At 38.7% G+C, this 23,282-nt stretch overlaps 1 protein-coding gene across 3 annotated transcripts in view; it reads right to left on the bottom strand.

Annotated features, from left to right (window-relative positions):
* Positions 1 to 618: 618 nt before the first annotated feature.
* LOC124310174 (beta-1,4-N-acetylgalactosaminyltransferase bre-4-like) overlaps positions 619 to 23,282 on the bottom strand; it is a 113,867-nt gene continuing 91,203 nt past the window's right edge. For all 3 annotated transcript variants that reach the window (XM_046773952.1, XM_046773945.1, XM_046773962.1), the window contains 5 exons: positions 17,279 to 17,553; positions 11,050 to 11,289; positions 5,692 to 5,875; positions 5,150 to 5,368; positions 619 to 4,936 (listed from right to left, as the gene is read on the bottom strand). In XM_046773952.1, coding sequence (XP_046629908.1) covers positions 4,798 to 4,936; positions 5,150 to 5,368; positions 5,692 to 5,875; positions 11,050 to 11,289; positions 17,279 to 17,553 — 1,057 coding nt within the window. In that variant the 3' untranslated portion in view covers positions 619 to 4,797. The remainder of the gene's footprint in view (positions 4,937 to 5,149; positions 5,369 to 5,691; positions 5,876 to 11,049; positions 11,290 to 17,278; positions 17,554 to 23,282) is intronic.

Below are 23,282 nucleotides of genomic sequence, written 5' to 3'. Positions count from 1 at the left end.
AAAGTGCTGGAATCAATTAATTGTAGCACTAATCGGACGTAGTTTTGCGAGAGAAATCGATTGAGCACAGTCCCTGTACGCTGCGATCAACGCATCAAAAGTTACAGCCAAAAAACCAGAACCTGAATTTTCGACATTTCTCAGCAGGTGCTCTGTCCTCCGCAACATCTCTACTGTTGATTCCACGCTCTTTTCGCTGCGTTTTCTGAGTTTCTGAGGGTCCAATCTTCGCCTCAAAAAACGCAGAAAAAGTAACGCTAACCTCTTTCCATGTTAGGCGAAAATTATCGCGATTTCAAAAACTGCCGGAATTCACTACTACCTCTGTTCAAATAATTGCATGGTTCCGAGTCGATGTATCCATAAAAAAATTTTTTCAAATGCCAAAGTAAATGCCGAGGCGCTTCCGATTGCTTGACTTATGTGATGATAGATTTTATGTTTGTATGTAGTTAAAATTCTAGTGATTTGTATTTATGTTTCTTGTTCTTCTAATCAGCTTAAATTCGATTCTGGTTAGGACTATTATAAGTCGTGAGAATTGGCTATATGCGAGCGAATTGGTGTAGAGGTCTCATATATAGACGAGACGTGGATAGGAATTCACGAGGTAAGTCATACTGGTTTATCATTTATTTCTTGAACCAGGATACTATGATACAGTATAACTATTAATATCGGTAAATAAAACTACTGTCTTTCTTTGTGAACTTGCCTCCTGATTAACAAGGAGATTATCAGACCTCAGAATCACAGATTTCGCTCAAACTCCTAGGGTTGTTTATTTGTACCAAAATGTGAAACTTCTGACGTGTAGTTGTATCCATTGGGTTTTCGTTCGCTAGATTTACAATATATCAGGCAGTCGAAAATGCGCAATTCATACTTCACTATGGCTTCAAAATAATAATATTTCTGTTTACACTTGAATCTATGAGAACGTGTCTGCGAAACTTCAAAAGGAGAATGAAGATTAATATTTCAGGCGACAATACACAACAGGCTATTTCATTTACGAAAATACAATCAATTTTAAGCCACGTGAAGAACGGCTCAATGCATGAAACTACATATCAGAAGCCCAATATTTCGAGGGAAAGAAACACCCCCAGAAGTTTCAGCAAAATTCGTGATCCGGAGGTCTGATACTCGCCTTGTAAGGCACAAGAAATTAACAACCTTATTTTCCCTTCAGTGACCGGGGCGATATTTGCACCATTTTTATTTAAGCAACAGTCATGACATCCTGTTGATCGATATCCTCCTCTTGTCAAGTTTCAGGAAAATGACTTATACGTGGCAAGGAATATTTGAAATATTAACCGAGGGCATGATTCTCTGTCGCGAAATTCGTAGTATGGAATAAGTAAAATATTTTCACTTATGTCAGAATAGATTTATCGACAGTGCTTCGTGCATACAAGGGGAAAATGGTGTTAATTTGTTGTTTTTACATTTTTGTTCTGCTGGCTCTCGAATTCTAATGGTACTTATGTATATACGTATTGTATAATAATTACTTGGTTGCTATTTTATTATAATAATTCTGGATATTATTCACCTTTTTCTTGTGAGTAGTATACACCTGTGGCGACTGAACAAATAGGAAGTACTGCCGTGGTATTATATTCGTGTAAACCAAATTAATTAAATTCAGGTGAAAACATGTTGAACAATTTCGAGATACAATAAACTATCTTCTAAATGGTTTTGGTAATTGATTTGAATTTTGAGGCGTCGCATTGTATTATACGATTATAACTTATTTCTTGTACTTCCAGTTTTTGCGCAATTTTCATTTGAGTAGGTAAACACAATTTCTGTTATGTGGGTCTTAAGAACCATTATAAATACATAGAGACGTACGGCAGTTTTGACTATGGCATTCTTTGTTATTCTTTTTACGCTAAGACTCATTGCAATAGAACAAACATACATAGACCATTTGAGTCGTGGTGTAGCTAATCTAATTATTACATACAAAATTACAGCCCAATTAAGTTTGAATTTTTTACTATTGTGTAAAATTAATCAGACACTGATCTTAGAAATATAAAAATGTTTTTGAAAATTAATTCTGGTTCGAATTCTGTTATTGAAATATACTTTTTTTTTTATGTGAAAAGAAGTATGAAGTATTGAAGTCCCATGAACGTTGGAAATTAGAGTAGAAAATTTGTTGCCAAAGACATTTTGCTCATTACAGCGGAATTGGAAATAAACTCATATATGCTTTATCACGTGCAATGCTTCTATAAATACAGTTACATTTTTGAATAAAATTAGACCTTGTTAATTGAAATTAAATATGCATCCAATCTTACGGTTGCTACAAGTATGTGCGAAATAAAAAACTGTCGATATTCGTAGTTTCACAAACCAACGATCAGTGTCTAATTATTATTGATATAATCTGAAGAAAGTTTTGTTGAGCGCAAGACCCATTTTTTCTCAAAGCTGTGGAAAGTATCGTTTTTTCTTTAGAAGTACATTTTAACTTGAGTCACAAAATTGAATTTCGAATAAACGCAATGATTAGTTAGGCTGTAGCGGCGCCCTCATGTCCGTCTGAATTCTGTGTATGATTTTAAGCGTAGGTTTCATTTATGATTCAATGCTGCAATGAACGAGGGTCGGTATATTGTGTTTTCTTCAGATTATCCAGTGTTATACTGACAAAAAATTGATATATTATGTAATCCATAAATGAAAAATATTGGGCCTCCTTTTGAAAATATCTGAAGAGGGGATAAACTTTTTGTATTAACACTGCTGCAGTGCTGTCAGGTTATAATTGTACGAGAGATTCAAGATGAGATAGTAATAATGTCAATAATAATTAAATCACCGTAAATTTCTTTCTTCAAATTCTTTTACTTCGTTTTTTGTTCTTTTCTATACATCAATATTCTCGACTTATTCGGACTTATTAATCAAGTGCAGTATTCACAGCCCATCCTCGCACTTAAATTTTAAGTATCGCTCAACCGACCAACAAACTATATCTCTAAGGCTAACTCATTTTCGGAATAATTTCCTGTTACAGAATATCTCGAGGTATCAGCGGCATTACAGCGAATTGGCCAACTGGGTGCAGGATGTGAAATTGAATTCGAAAATATGATCTATATATTGCATACTACGTCAAGTGATTGTTCGAAAAGACACACATAATCTTGAACAATCCGCTCTATTGCCGCTCGAAACTGATACGGGAATGAATACCCGTATACAGTAAAAGAATTGATAATTCCTCTGAAAGGAATAATCCGCGCGAATTTCAAAAAACGCTACAGCTTATTGAGCGTATGTTACATTTTTTTCTATAACAGTCTTAGCATTCTAGTAAGATCTATTTATAAGAATACATCGCGCACCGCAAAGTGTCCTTCAGCTGTTTTCAACAATGATTTAAATAGTAATTTTAATAATATTAATAATAATAATATACTGATAAAAATAAAATGTGACAAGGTTTATTAACATTTTTTTCCCTTCCTCTACAACCTGTGTCTTACGCTGAAATATACATCGTTGCATCTATATTCACGAGAAATAATCATCAATAAATAAATGTATCTTCTAAAATTACGATATTTCACTGAGCGTCTTTTTTTATATCAATATCTCAAATACCACATCTGTAGTTGTGTTTATTCGGAGATCTTTCGTTCTGTACATGGTACGTATAACAAAAAGTGGTATTAATGGTTTGGAAATTATAGTGGAAAAATATTTTACAGTAAACGAGGAGATAACAATTGCTAATCGATTTTACACCTCTCTCATGACACATAATATTTTCAGGTATATTTGGCACGTGTGTGTATTACATCGGAATCGTGAATGACGAAAATAATTTGGATATGATTTATGAGTATAAGTTTCGTCAGTTATTATCTAGCAAATGTTACGAATCCTATTTTAAAACTTGTTCGAGATTCTATCTGGATGACAAAAATTACGGAATGACTCAAAGGTTTGGTTTTTTGTTTTTGTTTTTTCTCGTAGACGTATGCTAGAAATCGTTCAATGACGTTAATATGAAATGGTGGAAAAGAGAACGAGCACAAGAAAAAAAAAATACATCAAAACAGTAATCGTGATAAAAGAAAAAAAAAAAAAATAACATACAAAATACATTAATAATAAATAATGCGGAAAGCGTGAAACCTATTCCTAATACGGCAGAATAAGGATAAATATACATAAAATTATTACGTGAATCGGTAAGTAACTTGTCAGAAATCGGCGAAAGTTATACATAGTCCAGACGATGGCATTACAAAAAGATCTAAAAACTTAAAACTACATTTAATAATTGTATCTTGGTAATTTACTTTTTGCCCTCTACGAATGAGTTTCAAGATCTTAAGCTAGCTTCAACTAAATATATATACCACGTTGATAAAAAAAAAAAAATAATGAAATTGGCCGCTCTCATTTCGGAACGATTTATCTTCAATGTACAAAGACGTTTACGGTGTCAAATTATGCAGGAAAAAAAGACTGCTCTCGCTTACGCGAATTGTGTACATATATGTGCCTGCATGCGTATACATATATATACACATACGCGCATACATATATTACTAAGTATATCTGCAATTGATCTTGCAAGAGGAAAAAATTCAGTGTAAATGCACTTCACTATTATCATTTTTAACGCATCCATACCATATGTGGTGAGTCACGTAACATACACACAGACACATGGGGAGGCACACACTCGCACCGCAAGACTCTTATCCCAGCGAATGAGTCCGGGTTCAACGATTAGCCGATCCAAGGCAGCCATCAGCTGGGCTGAGGGGGAGTAAGTTTCACCAAAAGCCATGTGTAAAGTTGTAACTTTTTCTTATCCGCCAATTCGTACTGAAGATTGGTAAGACCGTCGGTTGCAAATCTCTTCTTCCCGCTCTTCAGAAACTCGTACCTTGACAAATAAAAAGAAGGTAAATAAATCGCTCATTCAGTCAATGACAGACGGTGGTGGTGAACTGGAAGATCGTAAAACGTTTTATCGTTTGCTCAGCAAACGTGTACGGCTACCGGATACCGTGATAGATTTACAGTAAGGATGAAGACAAGTAAAAAAACCGTCTCGGCTTGTCGCAGTATGTAATGTACATATGTAATTTACACCCACCTCTTTGGATTTGCCTTCTCCTTTTTGTGAGAGAGCATCTGGTATCTCGCGATATTTGCAGGATAACGCGATATGTGGAGACCGTGTGCCTTGATACGATTCGCCATGTCGTCGTCCTCGCCACCCCAGCCCCAATATACGTTACTAAACCCGTTCACCAGGCGAAATTGTTCCCTGGACATCGCTGATACACCACCAAATATGTCGGCGTACGGTAGTCTGCGAAACAACGGTAAGCAATGAACATTCGCTAATCGTCACCGAGAAAGCAAATGTTTGACACGATGGGACGATTGCATGATACACTTATCGAAGTTCTTCAAATAACGAGGAGTAAAGAAAAAATATGTTCCAATCGTATCAGATCATTCTTATGGAAGTGTGAACATTGCCTTGTGGTTTGAAGTCCGTTGAGTCATGCTTCTGGAGCATTATTGACTGACAATGAACCGATTAATCGTAGATGAGCATAATCTGCAATCTGTATCAGACGTCGCGTCTCTGAATACAAGTGAAAAGAGCTTAGATAAGGTAAGGCTTACCTGTACTTGAATTTGTCGATCGCAACGGACATGTGCCTCGGCTGTTCTGGGCAAGTGTAGAGGTTTCGGTCATCTTCGGGCAGGAGATCCACGTCGTGAAATATGAAGCAATCGAAGGATCCCTCCTTCAGGGCTTCGACGTATCCGACGTTCATCAGCATGGCTCTGTTGAACTGCACGGTACCTGTAAAAGTCGAGTTCAACGACACATGTGGTGAATCTATGTATATCTAAAGTGACCCAAAAAAATATCTTTCAGAGCTTGAGGCGTTCTCTTCCTAAGTATAGCTTCAGAGTTTAGTCTGCCGAGTGTTTCCCAGGTATATAATCGTCCGCTTGGACATGGTGAGATACGCCAGACGCGAAGTGTCTCGAACCTTGCAACAACTTTTTTTCACCAGATATCTATATCTATCTTGTCTGGGTTTAACAGTGAAACCGTCGTTGCGTCGTAGTCTGGAACTCTAGGCAAATACACGAAATCCGAATATGTAGAAACACGTCATGAAAATTTATCAAGCAGCGTATGTATTGTATAAACAGGCTCGTCGGGATCTCCGAGAATTATTACCAGAGTGTTCTCATTCGGAAACACAATCTTCGCGCACAATGTATATGCACATACATTCGTCTCTATATTTGCTGTAGAGCAATATCAGAACCCGGTTCCTACCTAGCTACTGCCGCTGGAACTTCTGTCTCATTCGCTTCTAATGTATTCCTCCTTCGCGAGACCAAGTAGCGCGTGATATTGGATTTTCAACACAGCCTCTTTCGCTCTATCGGCCTGCACCGTAGAACAGTGCTATCTACGCATACACGGACTGATCAAGGGTTCTAATATCTATTTTCCGAGTGTCGGGCGTGAAAGTTTTAAGAGTGCTCGGCCGATACCTTTAGGAACAAAGTTATTCCGGTCTCGATCCATGATTAAAACAATACTGAATCATGAACCTTCGCCTGAACCGTGAAAATACTAAAAGACACCCTGTATATTCCAGAGTATGTCAATCTTGAAGTGGACTCGAAGATTAAGTTTGCAATTTCATTCTCTAATCAGTGTAAAAAACCTGAAACACTAATTATTCTTAGAGCTATGCCATTAGTCATTTCCATGAGCTGTATTCTCGTACTAAATGAAAATCAAATTCAACCTAGCACCGGGGAATAATTGCCGCTCTCATACGAACATCGTGATTGGTAATAAAAAGTGTTTTTGAAGAATTATTCATAGTTCCATCTGGTAAACTCAATCTCGTTGCTTGTAATAGACGGTACGTATATCTTTTGCCCAGCGCAACGGTACAACACCCACGGAGACAGAATAGAGAGGACACAGTGCCGGAGTACGAGAAAATGAGAAAATGCGAAAAAGCGGAAGAAGAATAAGAGAGGGAAGCAAGTCGGAGGCATGTTATTACACGTAATCTACTCGTCTAAGGTCCTCGGAGGAATTGCAGCAGAGGTCCTGGAGGTTGTTAATCACCTGGCGTTAGATAGCACAGTCCTTTGTACGATATACTCTAATCGCTATTACTAAACCTTCTGAATCTCCCACCAATGGCACAAAGCAACTCTACGCGAGTCGATGCTTTTTGTGACTCATCTAAGTATGCGCGTATATATGTAGTTTGCGCATGCCGTTACTCGGTCGAAACATCCTCTCACGATCAGACTCGGCGGCTCCTTAACCACAAGAAATATGAATTTTATACCTGAACTAGCAGCGTCGTCGCGGGTATAAACTGGCCACCTCACAAAGAGCGTCGGGTAAGATGTGCCGGATTCCGCATTCATTGATCGTAATATACCGGAAGTGCCGCTGCCGCCTTTGTTATTATACCGAACCAAAATGTTTGATAAAAATTAAATGCGTTCTTTTGTTTAGGCTCCATTGAATTCGTTGGTGTGGAAACCCTTGCGACGGTTGGAACAAATTTTTTTTTTCTTTCGGTTCGACCTTTCGGTTATGTATATAATAACTGCTATAAGATCATCGATGCACTTGTAAACCAAATACAATATTTCGCTAGTGTTGATAATATATTGTCTTTTTTACCATCGCCATGCGGTGAAGAGGAATGCGGTGGTTACGAGCTGAAGAAATTCAAAGCCACAGGCGAGGCGGTTTGATTGTGTAAACATTTATACCAATCCAAGTCTCCGAGATGTTCTATATATGAGATCAAACGCGATGTTTACCGATTAATATGGCAAACCGGTTTTCGGAGATGGCTAAAGTCAAGGTTACTCACATACACGCACACCAGGTTACAGTACAAATCATTACATCGCGTTATTTTGTTTACACCTGTACATAACGAGGAAGTGATCGCTTTCAAATATCGAGCGTAATCTGCGATTTTGCAATTTTCGCACATGTTCAGTGATGCGCAATCCATTATCCAACAAAAAAACAATGCTTCTTCTCAAGACGATTCAAATTCGTCCTTGTCAACGGAATTCAATCAACGAGATTTCGTGATGTCAAGAAATTCAAGAGATAAAACACTCTTCGATACACTCGCAATACATAAAAGAAAGAATATGGTGAAGCTTTTATTTGTGACGGCATTGGCATGCAGGGAACGAGATTTTTCAGGAGTACAAGTCGCGCGTTATCCACTCGGTAAAAGGAATCGATTACTTCAGAAGAGAAATTCCCTTTTTAGACTACAAATATTCATCTGTCCGGTTGAATCGAGTTGAAAAAACATAGTAATTCTTTTTAAAAGTTATTATAGCAAATGGGAAAAGATGTCGAGCTGCTTCTCTAGTTCAAGATGAGCTACAGTCTCGGAGCATCATAATTGAGTTTCGACGCCGTTTGTTATAAATTAAAGCTGAGTTAAAGAGCTGCGATGGAATTTCGGTTTCCTCCGTCATTCACACACTCACTCTCTCTTCTTTCTGCTTACTTTTGCTAAACTGCTACTCCGCTGTTATTTATCGCCATGAAGCATCATTACCGTTCTCTGTCACATGTGTTTGTTCAACATTGCCATGAGCAATAAATTATCTATCTATCTATCCATCTGCCTAGCTATTTGTGTATATATCTATATTTATCAACGCGTGCATAAATCGTTTGTCACTTCGGCACAAGGTCGTAACAAGAACTCGGTAGTAGCACGATAATTGGCAACGACGCGTGCATATGTATACATATATACTATACTAGATAGTTTAATAGAGAGCGCCGAACAGTTTAGCAGTATATCAATTGCGTAACGACGGATTATCTCTTTATTAGCACATTTTCACTTTCGTCACAATTTGTCCTCTTAGATCTAATTACCAGAACACAGATCATGTAATACTTGTTCCGAAGCTAGTAACTGAAGGCCTTCGACGCTAGTTTGATGTTGTTTCAATAATTTATGCACTCGCTAATTCATTGCTTATACATGCGTGTATATCTGTTGAATGACGTTATCATGTTCACAATAACGCTTCAAGCAAAAACTCGTAACATATGACACATCAGAAACAATTTTATGACGAGCTTTATAAACGTGTTAAAAGTCTGGTCATACATTTATTTATTAGTTATTTACCAGTTAACTAACGACAGAGATCCTTTGACCAGATAGCGTATTTCATTTCATTAACTCTCAAATATTTTTTCTTTTCCATTCTTCAAGTTTTTTGCTAATACAGTTTTTACTTTCCTTCGATACTTTTAGTTCCTTTAGTAATCGATGAAATGTATTTATAACTCTGATAAGCTATTAGTCTCAGAAATATAATCACGTATGCAATTATACGCAGAAGCAAAAACAGTAACTAACGTCGGCATAATATCCTATGGATTAATATTACAAGAAGAAAAAAAAGTAAGTCCTGAGATATGTAACCGAACTTGTCCGATATATGATGTAACCACTTGTGAAGGAATTGTCAAACGGTTTTGAGTATATATTTTTTGAGGCATAGCAAAAATGAGGCGATTCCTCGATATCGAATCGATTATCTAAGCCGTGTAGGTAAAAGCCGACATTCGAATTGGAAAATTTCGTATAAGAATCGCGAATAAACTAAAAAAAAAAAAAAAACTAGCGCATGAATTTTAATTCAATCGTTACCTAAACGGAGCCTAAATAGATGTAAACGTAGAGCGTACCTACAGGTACTGCAATGCGGCATTCACCCTTCCGTTTGTCCTTCTATTCCTCGCTGCCGAGGGTGTTACATAAAACAGATCTGCAGTCGCTTCCGGTTAATGGAAGGGTATTTCCGCGGTGCAACGCGTTCGCAATCTCAAGTGCAAGCTGCGACTAAAACTAAAAATAGTACCCCGGAATTAAAGCTGCAATGCCACTATCGGTTGGTAAAAAAAGCGCGGTCGATGCGAAAAATTAAAAAATAAATGTCCGAAGATGTAATTGAAGTTGCGAGCACGAATAAATTTCGATCGAAAAAACCTTCCTCGAATATTTAAAAAAACACCGTTGATAGCAAATTTATAAACTTTAAAGGAACCGCGGTATTTTATGATCTTTTCAGTTTTTTAAATTTTAGTGAATTTATACCTTACTTTCATCGCAGATCCTAGACCACCAAGCTTTTAATCAGCTGGTTGATTAATCAAAAATTATGTTATATTACCGTGAGATAGATTATTATAACTATCAACTATCATATATTTTAGTGAAACAATTTTTGCCGTAATTGGAAATCTGTTTCAGGCAAAGGAGTGATTAATTAACGTAATTAAAATGAGCTATTATTCATCAAATTCGAACAAACGATACGAGTATGGTGTTAAAAAAAAAAAAACTTCAATAATGTTATCTCTACAAGGTTACGAATCGTACTTCATAATTTAATATCAGTGCTTAAATTTTTTTAAGTCACCAGGGGTTGTTTTTTAAACGAAATTAGCGCAATCAACTATAGTTACATCTGCTGCCGCATTTCCTCCGTTCCTTTTAGACCAACGGATAGCGGTAACACGTCCTTAAAGTTGCCAAACCTGAATGCAATTTCAATCTAATTATGTAAATGTGCGAAGCACTGCAGGCTGATTTGCAATAACGACCAGGCGGGCGTTTTATAAGCCAAGTAATCTAATGCCAAGAGGGATCGTAATTCCAATTTCGAACAACCGTCGAACTAATTGGCTTTGCGAGATATTTACTTGAGACGTCGTCCGCAATTACCCTGAGAAAGGAAAAGCTCGTACCGAAGTTGTTATGCGCGGAAAGAGAGAGGCGAATGCGAACGCCGGCAAATCCGAGACTATTTGAGTAAAAACTTGTCGTTACCCTTTGAGGAACTGGTGATAATTGAATTTGGACTGAACCTTTGAGGAACTGGTGATAATTGAATTTGGATTGAACCTTAATTATGACTCACCCTCTTGTTCCACTATAAAGATCGTGTAGTCGATCTGCTGGCGAAGCAGAACCGGGTGAAGGTTGTAGAGTAGAATTAATAGATGCTGAGCCCTGGCTCGATATGGCACCACGATTGCTACGCGATAACGAGCCTCGCAGTCCTTTGGGAAACCCCTGCCACCCATCTGGAGCCTAGCCGAGAAGAGCTTCTCGACCTCCGCAATCTCTGGAGGCTGTTTTGATATCGCCACTGGTCCAACTGAATGCATAAATTTGCAAGGGGTTAATAAAATAGGAGGAAAATTGTTCAAAGTTTATTATTTCAACAATTTCAAGGCGTAAATGTACAACACTGAGAAAGATCAACTGTTCGTTCGCGAAAATATTTTGAATATTTAGTACATATAAAAATTCATTTCGAGCGTCAGAATATTCTCCGAATCATTTTATTTTTATATCTCTAGCCAAATATGTTTGATTATTTTCGGGTGCTGGCAGACCATTTTCTCTCACATTTCCCCTCCATGATATGAAAACTTCAATAAAGGTGAGAATAAAAGTTTAATCGAAGATCGAGGATGGAACGGGGCTTGAACCCCGACAAATTCCAGGCCTAACCGTATAAATTTTCAAGATATTTCGAGGATCCTCTGCAGCTAAGAAACTGTCAAATTATCTGTATAACAATGTCACGCGAGGATTGGAACCCCTGCAGATAAATGGCTGGCATCCTGTGAGATTTTGTACATCAGTATTATCACTGGGGGTTCGTTAATGGATCAAGACTGACTCAATTTACCGGAAGTTTGTCCATGTCGCAGCCAGTGAGGGTCGAAGAAAAAATACAATGAATAAAGACATGAATTCAAAAAATTCCGCAGTATCCTTGTATATAAGAGAAGGTCACGAGGTAATATAAATATGACTCTTCTCCCTCGGGCGAGCTCATTATAAAATAACAGGTTTTACCCGCAGGAAGCTGTCTTTGCGCACCGTCACTGAAATTATGGTAGGTATGCAAGGTTACGGAATTACACTTGACACCTCGATATAATTTATCGAGATTTTGTGAATATTTTTAAGTAATTTCGATGCTTCACCTTGTGCATAAGTTAAGGAAAAAACTGTATTTTGTTCTTTTGTTTTTTAAACACGCCTGTGCAAATGCCAATTCAATATATATATATATACACATGACTTACACGACTATCCGAGGAATTAACTTCCATAATTACTTGGTCGATGCAGTTCGTTTATGTTTTACGAAAATACATGAGGAAAGAAATAAATTTACCAAAGTGAACTCTTCACGGCATATTCGAGAAATAATAAGATTGAAAAATTATTGACGGGCTGCCGAAAAGGAAACTGAAACAGGATTTTGCCAATTAAATCGTAGTTTTATATCAAAGGGTTGAGTATCATGGAGAGTGTGCGTACGGAACCTTTAGCTATCGAATGTTTAAGCAGGGCTTTCATAGCTAGGCACAATGGCGATGGAAGTGTTCTTGATGCACGTATTGGCGCTGGCAGCAAGCCGAACAAAGAAAAGCATTCACGTTTGTTCGCGGAATAATGGAAAGTAATGTTTGATGTACAGAGAAGTTGTCAGGTGAGTCTATGCATACGGTAGGAAGTAAGGTTCTGTCGCGATCCTCTTGGCCGTGGAAAAGAAGGTACTCGAGAAAAGCCTGAGAAAAGTATAAAAATTTCTTTCGTCTTTACTTTCTACCTCTCGACTTTTCACGCTAAAGCCAATATATGAAAATGTGAAGCCTGAACAACGAACGTTGTAAGAGTAAAAAGTTACGGATACTTTTCTTAGTAACAAGCCTTTCGGAAAAATCAAAATTATTTGAGTGGTATACGTTTATGTTCGAATTGTACCGGATCGTACGACTTGTGATTTCATTGGCACTCTCAATGTCAGCATTCATTAGGGTTCGAAGGCACCCTCAAAAGTTAATTCGATTTTGAAAGCAGGGCCTGGTTACCAAACCTCCGCAAAAGTTTGCGCTGATCTTGGACCGAATTCGAATTTAAATTTGATTTATTTAAACGACTGTATTTACCAAAGCCAGAGTCATACGCTTCCTCGTAAAGCTTGTGATACAGCTAATTATAAGACTCTGAATTATGCCCGCCCTTTTACGAAAATCCACTCGATCTTTATGAGTAATGTTGGTTATTCATTTAATAACGATCAGGTCAAATAAAAAAACATTTGCACTGCGAGTATTAAGCCGTAGAATATATTGCATAATTTTATTTAACAATAATGGATGTTAAGTGAAGTTACACAGAACGTGGTTATAGTCAAGTATATATACATATATCACATAACTGGGCGCGAAGAAGACACAGAGGGTACTGTGATTGGAAATGAGTGACACACCAAGTTAGTTAAAACAAGTTATTGAAACTGGGCTTTCATTTGACTACCCATCTGATATATTACCATATAATTTAATAGGCGCGAACATTCAAATATTCTCAACACGTAAATCTCAACATACTGAGCCAATACTGATTCGGTCCGAACAAGCCTTGCATGAACTTCGCCGAACACCAGAAACAAATTGACCGAACTACTGTCTAACTATTGAATTTTCTGGACCACTGTGACGTGGATGAAATAAGCAAATGCCAGCTATGCCACCTTTACTTTACTGTAATATACGCTCTATTTTTTTTTTTTTTTTGAGCTTTGCTCAGAAAAAATATTAAGCCCTTGATGTAACCCTAGCCAAGAACTTGACCGTGTGTTTATGCTTATAGCGTGAATGCACGGTTACGTGGCAGCACCATTTTTTTGCCGTTAAATCGTTACTCTTGTACAATCTGAAACCACTCTGACATCGCGAAAATCTTTGAAACAGTCTGAAATGTTTCTAGAAATTTGTTCCATGCTTGGAATTGGAATTGCACGCGTCAAGACCTTACTCAGCTTACTGATTGCGTTATGAATAATTTTTCGACGCTGTCATTTTTAAACACTTGAACAAACAGACTGAAAGAGTAAATGAAATATTGTGCTCCAGTTTTGTCAGAGTCGTCATAATTTTTTCTCGAGCATCTAGATAAGCTCTTCCGTTTTTTTGTATAAACAATAAATTTCAACAGTCTGGACAATTATACAAAATAAACAATGTCGACACATGGGGTAAATCAGTTTAATGAGGCGATTATGCATTTAGCCTCTCGAAAATACAACCTCGATGATGTTCATTAACGGTGGAGAATTTATCTTCAGAAGCGATATTTCATCGAACTTTGGCCCGGAATACCTTGTCGAGGAAGATGTGATTCTCGTAGTCTTAAACTATTGCCTGCGAGCATTAGGATATTTGAGCACCGGTGACACGGTGGCTTCCGGAAATTGGGGCTTGAAGGACCAGGTCCTCGCCCTGAAATGGGTTCAGGCTAACGTTGAGTACTTTGGCAGCGATCCTGATCAGGTGACGCTGTTTGAACAAAGTTCAAGCGCGGTTTCAATTCACCTTGTGACTATGACGAATATCACGATTGGTAAGGGCAAATTCAGTTGACACTCAGATACAAAAAGTACTTATGGCGGGGTTTTGTTTCTTTGCAACGAGTCTTCAGCCAAATTATAACGACTCAAGGCCTGTATCCTTCGTGACAAAGTCTGGCGTACATATTTTCAAGTGCAATACATCGGTAGTGGTATACAATGGTAAACACTATGATAGAATTGGACGTCGTTTGCTATCGAGGGGTGAGTTGGTTTGGCTGTTAAACACGAGAGTCGATCTGTTGCTAGCAATCATTTCAAACCTCAACTCAAAAACATATCTCCAGGAGACCGACGACTTCGGCTTTTAGCTGCGACACGAAGTGGGAACCGTTTTCGATCACGACGGACAACGACCTTCGCATCGGAAATATGGCCGATCTCGCTCTCACCGTTAAATATTCTTATTTCAAAGAACGTCTGCAGTTTTGCGATGACTTGAAAGCTAAGGTGCCGTTATAATCAGCGCGCTGAGTTTACGCGATCCCTCACTTTGTCATAAAATATCTGGAACGCACGTCTGGTACATTGCTTCATGTTGGCAAGTTTTTTGCATTTTATTGCAATCCTCAAGGGATGTGAATCATTCTAGCATAGTTCATGCTGAGGGTACATATTATAATTTTTGTTAACGAAAAACATCAAGACGAAAATAATGAATGAACTCAAACTTGTATACCTTTTTGTTTAGCCCTCAAGCAGAAGAACAAGTTCATTTATCCCCGGTTACTTCTTAACTCAATAATTTTATCACTAATCATCATCAATTATCATCGATATATAGGTACGAAGAAAGAGCCGGTTTTTAACCATTTTTAAGCCTCTGTAACTTCGCAACCTCAAGGGTAAAAAAAAAAAACAAAAATGGCACAAATAGGCACAAGCGAGTACCATCTAAAATATTTATCGCAACGTAGGATCCAGATTCACGCAGGTGAACATCTGTTGCGAGTCCAGAAGCTAGTTAGTCTAATAGAAATCATGCCGGTGTTTTGAGAAAATTCTAAATAGCGTAAGAGTAGTTGTCCAGATTTTGTTCTTATAAGTTTATTCTGTATTATTCATTTCCCTGCCGCGCTTCGTTGTTTTCAACCAAGGTACAGGAATTCACAAAGAACGATAACCTAAATTGATTTATGGTTCAGACTTTCATTTATACTAACTTTAGAACCTTCGCTTGGGGTCGGATGCCTAGTGTAATTGGTTTTTGTGCTCGCGCGCTCGCTTACTAGTTGTCAGTGTTTTACCATATGACATAGTTGTAGGGGAGACTGGGACACGATGGACTCCCCAAAAAATTCTGGTACTTGCTTCACAGTATACAGAATGAACAATGTTTTGCGCATGTGACGCAAACCGAATCTGCCCGTAAGATTTTTCCTATATAATGTGACAAATCACATTTACACACGCATGTAAGTATAACGTATTGTGATTTTATAACAATAAGTTTCGTCAAAAAATACCACAGAACAATCAGTTAAGTGCTGACAGATTTGAAACACGACGTACAGCAATTTTATCTCTAATTGAACGACGTTATTGTCATAAATTCCTACGTATACAATGCCAACCACTCGCCAATTGCAATTTGTTGATCCTGGTCGTTCGATTTTTTTTCAGATTCAAAATGTAATCTGAAGCATGCAGATTGCTTTGATAGTAAAAACACGACTATTTCAATAATCAAACCTGTAAACTTGAAAATTAATCCGGAAGATCAAAAGTCACCAGGTCAAGGACCTGGACAGCCAGAACTACGGAGCGCTTATCCTGAAAGTCGAGTTTCACCAGGTAGCGGACCTGGAGTGCAGAAACTACGGAGCGCTTGTTCTGGAAGTCGAGTTTCACCAGGTAGCGGACCTGGAGCGCACGATTCAGGAAGTAGAGAACCCGGTACTCGAAATCTGCGCAGCGCGATTCTCATACGTCCGTTCTACTGCGCGGTTGTTTCCAGACTGAGGAATTCGGCTGATTTTCGTCGTCGTCGATTACTATAGATCGATGACGTCAAGAGAGAAAAAATTTTGGGTGACGTCACTTTCTGAACATCCGACCATCCAAAATTTGTTTTCGAACTTTAATACTATGTATGATGTATGATGTATGATGTACGATGTATAATGATTATATTATTAATTCAAAGTGATTCGTTCCACCTTTTCTGCATATTCTATAACGTATAATAGCAGTGCAGCTTTCAGACTTACACACTGTACATGGGGGGTGAAAAATATAACCACCAAGTCCTTTTATCAGGGTCTCATTTACGTATTCAAATTAATCTTTACATTGCCCTACGAAATACTCGCGGTACGTTATTATTTATAATATTATGCGCTGCTCGGTAACTGATTTTAACTATAGTTAAACTTCGAAATTTAGACATTTTGTATCCGGCAGATAAACGATGAATTTGATTATCAGGTACAAGCACCGATTTCCAAGATTGTAATGATGTAATATAACCGATCACTTCATCTTCTCACGATCTCTCAAACATGAATAGTTTATTATACATCTCGATATTTATTATAGTCATAGGTATTTTCCTACGTATCCAGTATTTTGTAAAGTGCTCGATCAACTCGCGAGCAACGTATACAGATGTTTCTCGACCGCATTTGGCACAATGTCTTTCCCTCTCCTGATCCAAGCTTCCCAAATATCTAGAAAGAGACTTCACCTGGAAAAGCTTGCAATTTCGACTTACCCAGGTTCGGAGGGAAGAGTGGACAGCGAGGCATTGTGGCCGGGTCAGTGGCGTTCGCATTTCCGACGACCAAAGTTTCCGAATGGTTCCGGTCACCACGGACGGTCGTCTCCTCGGTCTTGGGCGGATTTTCGGCCCGTTGTTGCACCAGGATTGCCGGAGCTGTTGTCCCACCCGCGGAGGCATTTCCAGAGCCGGCGGAAAGACTGGCTGCGGTAACTGGACCGTATATGATTAATCCCCGGGGATGATTTTTGTACGTGTGCCCGGCGTACCTGAAACAGGAACGGAGAAAAAAGATTTATAGACAGAAAATCATCGTCACCTGTTTCGAAGCAGAGGCGAGGTCATATACGAGGATAGATTTTTAACTAAGGTTTTTAGCGGTTGGTTTAGGCAGGCGAAAAACGTTGACAATTTTCTGTATTTACTCGGCAGAGTGGAGTAAAAGACGGAGGTGTACGAAACGGAAAGAGAGAGAGAGAGAGAGAAAGAAAGATAAAGTCTAATATTCGGGCATTCTGGCTGAGATAAGCAACAACCGATAATAGATTGAGTGATACTTTCTTTCGCACTTCTCGGGTAAGGATCTTTTGATCCAGGCATACTCACTCCTGTAAGCAATAAAAACATAGTATACATATAAAGCCAAGGTGTGAATGTAATCAATCATTTACAGGTTTTCAAGGATCTGTGCGCCGGTTAAAATTCTGCAGCCGTGAAGTTATAAACCATTGAGAAGCTGCCTGGTTTCGACACGTGAATAACGAGGCGAAAGACGAGAAATTTTATAAAACGGTTCGACACGACTCGTATATTACAACTGTAGCTATTGAGCAGTCCATCCTGCGGGATTTTTATAAACGAAGTCAATTTACCCAACGGAAATGAAGCGAATTGAGGTCGTTAGAACGTGTTTAAGAATGATATAAACATTATAGTGCGGACGAAAGGCTCTTGTGATCGAAATATTATGAAAAATACGATGAAAACATGACTAAAATAATATCTACTCAACTCTGAACAATTGTAGAGAAACCGTGAATTTCAACTGCAGTAGAAGATTCTGCAAACTTCAACTAGACGAACTCTTTATAGGGCTCAATTTATTCGCGAGTTCTCTGCAAATCAACAAAATCAAATTTATGATTACCGTTCGAAAAGTTAGAATCAATAATGCAATTTCTTCGAAGTTTTTCAATTTTCTTTGTAGATTACTGTGATGTTTATCCAACTAGACTTAACTCTATCAACTTCGATCGTACCGTTTAAACCACCGATTCGTTATACGTTTGTCTCGACAGCCTTTTGAACGGATTGTTATACATTTGATATACGGTTGGACGTGAAACTCTGTAGGAAATTGAGACGTATAAAGATATTGTCGGTATAGTAACAACTGTGGGGTTAAATTATGCAATTTGTACAACGTAGCAACTTTGGCATGAAAATTTCATTATCTGCAGAAAGAAATTGCTGCGTAATGTGTACAAAAGTTTTCGCAGCAGTGCCTGTTCGAGCGAAAAGAACTGTTTTGTAAATTTCTGGAACAGCGGAAACCGATTAGTGTCTTGTGTGCGATATTTATCCCGGAAAGTCTGCAGGACGAGAGAATGTTCGTTCGCTCGACCCTCCGTTTGTCCAAAAATGGGATACGGTGATCAAAGTTTCCCTACATACAGGTATATTCAGCAACAAATCCAAAGTCGAATTTCAGTCCGAAGTGGCAACTGAGCCCCGGTTACAATTGCCCGAGGCCAGCAAACATACAGCATTGAAGTGCCGAAAAGCTTTCGCCCTTTGCCCAATAAATCCATGGCCGAGTAACAATTAACACGGATTATCACTGGTGGAAGAGGGTTCGGAAAGTAATGACTACACTGAGAAAAATTTCATTTGTCACAGTAACTAGAAATATTCGGTAAAACAGGTATCGTTAAAAAAAACTGTTTGAATATTGTTGGAATTACGAAAAACGAGGTACGCGTAACCATTTTGCGCTATTGTCGATCCTTTTTTGGTTATTGCATCGCAAAATCAGATTCTGAGGTTTACATTACTTTTTTAGTTGAATAAGGCTTTAACGTCAATTTATTGTTGCACGAGCATTGAATCTTCGCAACAGTTACAATAAAATATAGCAACAGTGATGATAATGAGAAAGAATAGTAACGGATACTAGACTTTCCGGTAACAGGTAGAAAACTAATTTTCACTTTGTACCTACAACTAAATTTTTCAATTGCGGGAAAAAATGAAAATAGTTAAGTACTGAGCGGTAACCGGAACTAAAAATTTCTCTCAGTGTAAGAACAAGGATATAATACTTCAATCGTAATTCGGAAGAGGTGCAAACAATAAATTTTCCTCATTGAACAGAGTGCAGTATTTGTTCAATGACCTCCATGTAGATTGTTCCATCGATTTTCCAGTAAAACAACTTACAGACAGTTTTTACTGTTCTAGTCTCGTTCGCGTTGCTTCTTCGTATTGCAATCCTCCTGCGTGGCTTCGAAGGTTAATTTGAGTTACGTAGTGCGGAATTGGCGATTCGCGTGAAAAGACAACAGAAGCTGGACGGGTGGTCGTATAGTAGCAATAGTTACCAACTTCCAGCTACAGCTGTAACTCAGGGTTAGGCTTGGAAAGAGGGAACGGTTGAGGTCCCTAGCGGTGTTCACTCGCCGCCAATAAAGACGCTTTATTGCTATTGTTACTGGGATACCCCTGCAGGGTTTTAACTTTCGTTGTTTATTGTATACGGTATATATTCCGAAGTTGGTTCAAATCGTTACAAGTCCCCTTGTACATTCTGCACACCCCTGGAATTTTACGTGCCGACTAAGAAAAGAGAGATTACCGAAAATGCTGAGAAAATTTCATCAAATTTACGCACCATAATCGCATAATGTATTCTTCACGATTATCTGCGGAGCGAAAATTAATCATGGTGTATATTGTACGATGTTTTAACAGAGGCCTCAGAGCACCTTTATTTTTCTCAGTCGACGACAGCGATGGGCTGAATATACCGCACAGCTCAGACAAATGTGCTTTATTTCAGAAGCTTCTAGTCCTTCAGGGTTCACTTCAATTTCATATCTTGCAATACAACGTTGCCACCTAGATTCTTCGTCTTCGTGTAGTTCCGATGCTCATGCATGTTCGTCAGAGCTAAGAACGTTTAGTGCAGGTAATTGTAAACATGAAGGACCTGATGCAATTTCTGCGCAAATCATTTAACGAAATCGTCGATGACGGTAAGCACTGCACAGGACTTGAGAAACATTTGAATGCAGAGGACGTTGGTAGCCGAGAAGGCATTTATCACACGAAAATACCGCTCATTTGAAATTCTCTCGAGAGATAACGGCAATTTAGGGATAATCGGAATAGGAAGTAGGCAGCGGGTGCTTAACGAGCTAACGAAAATGCGCGGGGAGTTTGGGGTCTGAAGACGAGACTGCTCCTCCGCTACCCGCTGTTAGATCTACCTGATTTTCAACTACGTTGGGGGCTTACACAGGAGGCAGATAGCTGTGAGGAAAGTCGCAGGTGGTTAGCAGGGAAAAAGGTAAAGCTCAACTCTAAGCTCGAACGCGCAATTATCGGGTGTTTGCGCCACACGTGGGAGTTTTCCTTCAGGTAGCTACTGACACTCTCGATGGGAGTAGTGGATAACTCGGTGGTGAAGTAGATACGTTCATATCGCATACCGCAACCGTATTTGTGTTTTTTGTCAAGTTACCTAGGAATATGTATATTGCATATTGTACACACACATCACAGAAGAAATCCAAGAGAGCGTCGAGCCAGTCTCCAAGGGAATTGATCCTCCGATATTTCGTCACTTGCAAGTCGATTGTGCCGAAGACAATTTCCCAACACACGCGCAAGCTACGCTTATACATGCAACTCTTCTTCACCTTGCGAAAACAAGAAGACGGAAAATTTTTTCTAAATTTTTACAATTGTATTCCCTTACTCTTATCACGATGTGAGCAACATTTTGTAGCCCATGAAAGATCAGTGAGAATTTTGACCCAGTTGTCACATTACACAGCTGTGTAATGAATTTTTATCGTTTCTTTTCTGTTTACTCTCTAACTCTGTCGTGTCGAGTGTTAATAATGATTAAATACCCATGTCACGGCTGACCGGCATAAGTCTTCCCTTCCCGAAATTTTTTCGGTAGGATGACGCGTGGTTTGCTTTTTTATGGTCAACTTAGGTTTTCGTGGATATTAGAGTTTATGAAAACGTATCATCTTCTACTATTTTTCGTTTGGTTTTAGATTGTGCACGGTAAAATTTTTTATCTGATATTCTTAACTATATCATTGGCATAACGGAAGATTGCAAACGTGGGTAAATCTATTGCAAATTTGCCCTCTCTTCTTTCGCACCATCTGTTCTACTCTCATTCGCAGGAACAAAGAATTTTATAATCAAGTTTTGAAGAATTCTCAGTTTGCTTAATTCACTCCAGACATGATTCGTCGATGCAATTGTACGCCATATTATCATCACCAGTTCTATATATTTCATACCTATCCGTAAAAGATTCGCCCTCACAAAAGTTTTGAATAAATTAGAGGTGCCACCACAGTTTCCAACCAATTTTATTATTGTCAAACAAAATCTTCAAATTTCAGTTGCATATGAGTTTTTCTTCTCATTCTTGTTTTGAACGAACAGAATTTTCAAGATGTACGAACTAGTTTGGTTCATTTCATAAACGATGTATCATACTCAGAAATTTTTTTTCCGAGATTTTTTTTCACTCAAATGATTTTGAAAGACATATTTTCCGTCAATCAAGTTGTTCGGGAACAATTAGTACATCTAGATATAACGAATTCGTAATTTTGCAGTATCGCGATTAAAATCGAAACACCTGAGCCGTATTGAAATCCAGATTTTATTTTCCTCCGAACGATTTCGAAAAATTTGTTCGGTTAGTATAAAATCGATTTCTCAATGACACCTTTTTCATAGCGATAATGTAAACCTGACCAAAATCAGTTACACGATAGCTGATATATTAATCGTAGAACGGGTGATGTTCTGACAAAATATAAAAGCTATAGTGAAATGCACTTAACCCGCAGAATACAGTTGCCGGCCGGAAATCTTCCGGGGATTTAGAACTTCCGGAAGCCCGGTCAGCAACACATCAGAGTCACAGCTAGGGAGGAGGAGCAGCACGGGCTGACCATAAGTGCTATCGGGATAATCCCGGTGGTCCATTTCGTGAAGTGGGTCCATGGGGCAGTCGGAAATGACGAACATTCACTTGAATAAGGACAAATAACGGTGAATCGAATACGAGCATAGTTTCGCGGTGCGCTTTCTGTCCGCTTATCCTTGTCATTTAGGGCGGGAGGGGTACAAAGACGACCGAAAGACTTCATCATAATTTACTTCAATGAACATTTTATGTAAAGACATAGCACACAAAAGTGTAAATTACTACTATAGTCGATCCAATTCTGAGTGGTAGAAGTGAACTATCTCGTTGTTCACTTTTACTATCGCTCAGAGATCGTTGAAACGATGATAAGATGAATTTTTGGCTCGATCAAGGCGGCGACGACTTCGTTCAAACTGCGGCGTTTGAGATAGGATTTCTTTTCACGTTCAAAAGTTCATGACCAAATGTGCATGGCGGTAGGAAATGGAAGCGGGAACCAAGATCCGGAGGAAACGGGACCGAGAGCAAAGTTTGACACTCTCATCTCATCTCCAAGTTTATGAAACTTAGAACCCCCGGGGTTCCCATTTTCAACCGTACATTCTGGTCAAGTAGTTTTCGTTCACGAAGCGGTGGATTCGACGGATACGAAAGCCGCGTATATTCGGGTTGCGGGATTCTGCGGTTCAAGTAGCTTCGATGTGCCAACGCTTTTTAGAATCTCAAGCACAAATACATACTGCTTTCTCTTTGTTCGCACCAAGGTTTGTCGTCAAAGCGACGTCTTGAAGCTTTGCGAAAGTCCACGAA

The sequence above is a fragment of the Neodiprion virginianus genome, chromosome 1 (assembly GCF_021901495.1).
Source record: "Neodiprion virginianus isolate iyNeoVirg1 chromosome 1, iyNeoVirg1.1, whole genome shotgun sequence".
In the NCBI taxonomy this organism is placed as follows: Eukaryota; Metazoa; Arthropoda; class Insecta; order Hymenoptera; family Diprionidae; genus Neodiprion; species Neodiprion virginianus.
This window is presented reverse-complemented; position numbering and strand designations above follow the sequence as displayed.